This window comes from Balaenoptera musculus, chromosome 1 (genome assembly GCF_009873245.2).
Source record: "Balaenoptera musculus isolate JJ_BM4_2016_0621 chromosome 1, mBalMus1.pri.v3, whole genome shotgun sequence".
Lineage (NCBI taxonomy): Eukaryota > Metazoa > Chordata > Mammalia > Artiodactyla > Balaenopteridae > Balaenoptera > Balaenoptera musculus.
In genome coordinates, this window is record NC_045785.1 from 115503403 (window position 1) to 115509574 (window position 6172).

The 6172-nt window shown below is 40.1% G+C and overlaps 1 protein-coding gene across 1 annotated transcript; it reads left to right on the forward strand.

The window, feature by feature from the left end:
* Positions 1-1728: 1728 nt before the first annotated feature.
* On the forward strand, positions 1729-2670 carry LOC118884900 (olfactory receptor 10K1). The gene has a single exon (XM_036833053.1). It carries the CDS (start codon positions 1729-1731, stop codon positions 2668-2670), a length of 942 nt encoding a protein of 313 aa, XP_036688948.1.
* Positions 2671-6172: the final 3502 nt, after the last annotated feature.

Here is a 6172-nt window from a genome sequence, read left to right on the forward strand (position 1 = left end):
GAACCTAGTGGCAAGACGGGAATAAAGACACAGACCTACTAGAGAATGGACTTGAGGATATGGGGAGGGGGTGGGGTGAGATGTGACAGGGTAAGAGAGTGTCATGGACATATATACACTACCAAATGTAAAATGGATAACTAGTGGGAAGCAGCCGCATAGCACAGGGAGATCAGCTTGGTGCTTTGTGACCACCTAGAAGGGTGGGATGGGGAGGGTGGGAGGGAGGGAGATGCAAGAGGGAAGAGAAATGGGAACATATTGTATATGTATAACTGATTCACTTTGTTATAAAGCAGAAGCTAACACACCATTGTAAGGCAATTATACTTCAATAAAGATGTTTAAAAAAAAAAACAAAAAAAAAACTTATCTTCAAATTCTAAGGATAGGTACAGTGAGTTTCAGAAATTTCCGATCACTTAACTTAAGGTCTAGAAAGCCAAGGTTTGCTATTATCATGAAAAATGCAAAAACAAAATTCTGGTAGCAGATGCAAACAATTCCTCAACACATAATGATGTAAAAGTTTAAATATACTGAAAAGTGTACAAATGAAGACTGGATACAACTAATAAATGTTAAATGATTTTGCATACAAAGAACACTTTCTTTACTTCTTAGGCTTAGGCAGTTGGGAAATACACCCATGAAAAAATGATCTGATATAAGCCCTAAAAATGACTTTAGAAATAATTTTTTCTAGCAGTTTGCAAACTGTGTTTAGTAGTAGAATATCCAAAAGGAATCTTATTGACATAACAATATGCAAAATATATAAAGCCTATGATTTGATCAGGAGTTGTAATCCTGGAAAACTGCCCAATTGTCACATTCTCTGTCACTCTGTGTGACAAGGAAGGTCTTGCCATTTTTGTAAAACTCTATTTTTCTGAGGCACCTCAGAACAGGAAAAGTGAAGTGTGTTTAAAATGCCACAAAGTAAATGAGACTCTTTCTAACAGTATGATGATTCTTCTCTTTCTAAGAAAAGGAGAAAATTTTCTTTAAACTAATGTTATCTTCTGTTCCACCCTTGGCTCAGTGCTCTAGTTTGTGGAACTTCCAGTAATGTTTGTAACTGGTCTGAAAATTAAAGTTTTTTTTCTTTTTTTCATATTGTTTTGCCTATTGACATAAAATTGTTATAATGAGTAATTGACATAAGCTATATGATATTTTTACCACATATCTTATCATATAATAAGTTGTCAATAAACACAAATCCTCTCACAGTTTTGCTCAGAGATAATCTAGTTCTTTTTTTTCCTTCCCCATTTGTGGTTGGATAAACTGAAATTCACCTGTTGTGTCTGAACATTACTCATTCTTTCATTCCACTTTCTGATCGAGTTCAGATAGCTGAAGTTTACCATATTTTTCACTTTTGCAGAGCTGTTTTCCTTAGGCTTGTAGTGAGCAAGGAAAACACAATAATCCATAAGTAAGATACAAGGGGAAAAAAACAGATAATTCCTTAATCCTTAGCTAGAGAGATAACATGTTCTTGGTCTTGGAAAAAAGTCTTCTAATTGGTCATCAGTTGTTCTGTTCCATATTTAGCCTTAATTCTTATTTTGGCAGGTATTTTTGGAGAAAATGAATGAGTTCCACCAAGTATATGGAAATGCCTGCCACCTGTAGGCTTTGTGCTGAGTTCCCCATGTATTTCTCCCTCCCTGGATCCTGGCCTCTGGCTCTGACTCTGGCTCTCCTAATAACATGACCATGGAATGGGTCAATGAGACCTTGGTGAGAGAGTTTGTCTTCCTTGGCTTCTCATCTCTGACTGGGCTGCAGCGGCTACTATTCATTGTCTTCCTGCTCATCTACCTGTTCACCCTGGGCACAAATGCCATCATCATTTCCACCATTGTCCTGGACAGAGCCCTCCATACTCCTATGTACTTCTTCCTTGCTGTACTCTCCTGTTTTGAGACTTGTTACACTTTCATCCTTGTACCCAAGATGCTGGTTGACCTGCTGGCCCAGAAGAAGACCATCTCCTTCTTGGGCTGTTCTATCCAGATGTTTTCCTTCCTCTTCCTAGGTTGCTGTCACTCCTTCCTGCTGGCAGTCATGGGTTATGATCGCTATGTGGCCATCTGTAACCCTCTGCGTTACACAGTGCTCATGGGTTATGGAGTGTGTGTGGGACTTGTGGCTGCTGCCTGTGCCTGTGGCTTCACTGTCTCTCTGGTAACCACCTCCCTGGTATTTCACTTGCCTTTCCACTCCTCCAACCAACTACACCACTTCTTCTGTGACATTTCTCCTGTCCTCAAGCTGGCATCTCATCACTCTCACCTCAGTCAGTTGGTCATATTCATGCTTGCTGTGTTTGCCTTGATTATTCCACTGTTACTTATCCTGGTTTCCTATATCCGTATCATCTCTGCCATTCTAAAAATCCCATCCTCTGTTGGAAGATACAAAGCCTTCTCTATTTGTGCCTCCCATCTCATTGTTGTAACTGTTCATTATGGTTGTGCCTCTTTCATCTACTTAAGGCCCAAATCCCATTACTCTTCAAGTCAAGACACCCTAATATCTGTGTCTTATACCATCCTCACTCCATTGTTCAATCCAATGGTTTACAGTCTGAGGAATAAGGAATTCAAATCAGCCGTTCGAAGAACAATGGTCCAGACTTCATATCCTGTTAATTAAAGAGCCAGTTATTAACTGTTCAGTTAATTGTATGCCTTTTATGTGCCAAATAAAATGTGTGCTTTCAAATATTTTCTCATTTAAATGTAGAACATGCTGTAATGTAAAGACATTTTTCATATGAAGAGAATGAGGCTCAAAGAAGATAAGACATTCTGGCTCTCTGCCATGAGTAATGCTCTAAGAAGGCTATGTAGACATGTGAAAAGATTACTCATTTCTAGAATAAATTTCATCACATTTTACTGCTGTAAAGATTTATTATTCAAAAACAAATAAATCCATTGATGAGAGCAAAGATGCACCAAAGCTGTCTAGTTCAAAGGAACAGAAGAATATAAGACTATCTATTCCTACCCCTCCTGATATTAGTTCTTCCTTTCCAGAAGACAACAGGCAACCTTGGTCCCCTCCATTCTACAGCGAACTTTAGTGTCCCTTTTTGGTCCTTGGTTCCACCCCCCCACCAAATCTACATATTGAAATGGCTTTGCCTTTACTTGGGATTGTTTTGTCCTTTCCTTGTTTGAGACTGGAACCTTATTATGGAGTTTCCTTCCTATATACGTATGCACTTCTATTATTATCCTGTCATAGGTACCAAATTCATTCCCTGAATATCATACTTATTTATTCTCTTCAAGGCAGCTGCTAACATGGAATAATTGCTGAAGTATCTCAAGTAATCTAGCAAAGGGGTAGAGTTAATATTAATAGGGTGAAGAGCAAGATTTCCCTAATGTCCAGAAAATCCATGGAAAAGTTCTTCAGTGACTCCTCTTTCCATAGAGGATGAAGGCAAGGATTTATCACCTAGTCCCCTCCACCTCTGTGGTATTATTATTTCTAACATTATTATTATCCATTTCTCATATGTGCCATGTTGTGACCTCTGAAGCTAATCCACTATTTGCTGGTCCTCAAAGTAACACGATTCTGTAGTCTGCCATGTATTCTCGCGTGCTGCTTCTTCTCTGGAAGAATAATTTTAAAAAAAGTGTTGTGAAGTCACGTTCAGGTGTGTGGCTGTCTACATGGATGAGCTGACATGCACCAAGACAGGACATGAAAGTGGCTGAGCAAGCTCGGCAGCAGAAGAGGGCAGAATAAGCAAGGTTATTCATAGCACAAACTTCTCTTTAGTTCCAGGCACGGTACCAGGAACAGGGTCGACAAGGTTGCTTTTAATATAATGAATCTGAATTTCCTGAAGGCACAGATTTTATATTAAACACAAGCTTGTCAACACGGTTTGGTTTTCTTCAATATTCTTTATTGAAACTATTCTGAGATATCAAGGAATTTTTCCTTCAGGAGAAGGCTGGGAAGTCAAACCCAACAAGATCCCCAAATTCTATTTTATTTCCATGGGAGTAATTTTGCTTAGCCCTGTTCAACAGCTGTGCTCTCCTTGACCAAATCTGTTTAGTCATTACACCAAATTATGCCTTTGTTCACAAAGGGATGGAGTGAGGTAACATGAAGACATCTGTGTAAATCCAATCTTAATACTAATAACATCACTCAAAGGATAAACCATACATTTGGATTCCTGTAAAGAAAGGCACTTCCACAAATTTCTATTGCAGACAACATGGAATTAAAAGTCTAAAACTTACTTGGCATAAACTTAAATATTTCTGAGCTCTAACAGAAAGTCTTACAGTCTTATAGTGACATTCTTAAGATTTTTACCCTGAGGCAATAGTTTCCAGAAGCACCTTGAATTTAATCTTTCCCTTGAAGCCATTTCTAACTTTCAGAATCTTTGCTGGGAGAGATTGGGGATTGGATGGGAAAAGCTTTATTTTCAAACCTGGGAAGTTCTGGATTCTTTATAGTTCTTCTAAATTCTTCTCAGAAGCTTAACGACACCTTATTTTGTTCATTTCTTTCTTCTTGTATGTTATCATTGATGAGCACTTTCTATAATCTTCCTAGAAATTTCTCATGAGTTTAATAAATGATTTTTCTGTGTTCCAGGCTATAGTAATGCAAACTTTCCAAGAAAGCACGTAAATGCCCCCTTTTACCAAACTATAATAACAGCTTCCTCTTTGTCCTTCAAATGCTTACCAACAGTGGCCTCAAGGCTCTTACACCTTTCAGTGATAGATTCCTTAAGGCTTTACAGATTTTCCTACCATCAGATTCAAACTCAATGCCATATTTTTAAAGTTTTAATTATAATAGCACCCTGACTTTAGATACCAAATTCTGTTCTAGTTATTTATTTCCATTTAGCAAACTACCCTGTAGTTTAGCTAAGATAACAACAGTTATTTATCTTACACACAAATCCACAATTTTGGCAAGGCTTCATGGGACAGCTTGTATCTACTTTTTGTGGGGTCACCTTAGTTGACCCAACTAGGGCTGAAGGGCCATTTACAAAATTGGTCACTTATGTGGCTCGTTAGTTCATGTTAAATGTTGGCTGTGTGCAAATCTGGGGCTATTGGGGTTTCCCTGGTGGCGCAGTGGTTGAGAATCTGCCTGCCAATGCAGGGGACATGGGTTCGAGCCCTGGTCTGGGAAGATTCCAGGTGCCACAGAGCAGCTGGGCCTGTGAGCCACAATTACTGAGCCTGCGCGTCTGGAGCCTGTGCTCTGTAGCAAGAGAGGCCGCGATAGTGAGAGGCCCGTGCACTGTGATGAAGAGTGGCCCCCGCTTGCCACAACTAGAGAAAGCCCTTGCACAGAAACGAAGACCCAACACAGCCATTAATAAATAAATAAACAAATACTTAAACAAACAAACAAAAAGAAAAACAAAAAACAGTGGCTTAAAAAAAAATCTGGGGCTATTGAGTCTTGGTTTCTTACCACATGGATTTTATAAGGACTGCTTGGGCTGGCATGGTGGCTAGAGTAGGATATCAAGATGGCAGAGTATGAGGACACCAAGCTCAACTTGCTCCACCCACACATAAAAAATACAGATACATGTGGAACAATTCTCAGTGAAAACAAACTGGAGACTAGCAGAAAGACTCTTATACAACCAAGACTGTAAGAAAGATCTACGCAGGGTTGGGTAGGGAGGGAAGAGAAGTGATCAGGTTGGGACATGCACCCCTCGGAGGAGACACAGAAAAAGAGGGAGATTACACAGGCTGAGAATAAGTCTGAACCACATATTGGATGGCACAGCCCTGAGGTCTGACACCAGGAGGACGAGATCCCTTAGCTGGTTTGAAAACGATGAGGACTGACAGCAGGGCTGTAGAACCTAGACCCTTCTCATGAAGAGCATGTACATGCTTGCTTACACCCAAAACAAGGTAGAAGAAGCACAGTGAAGATGCCCAGAACTCTGGCCAGTTTTCCACAACCACCCCAGTGCTCACCCCAGCCCTGCTCTGGTCCCTCTTGCTCTGCAACACAGCTCCACACTAGGATGAAGATGCTGCAGCAGAGGAGAAGGCACAGTTTCAGGGGACAGAGACAGCTCAGACCCAGCACAGTATTCAAACTGGGTGCTGGCAGCCATTATGGCATT

Bases quoted from the DNA above. Each gene is read 5' to 3' on its own strand.
- LOC118884900 (XM_036833053.1), top strand. From the start codon at position 1,729: ATGGAATGGGTCAATGAGACCTTGGTGAGAGAGTTTGTCTTCCTTGGC.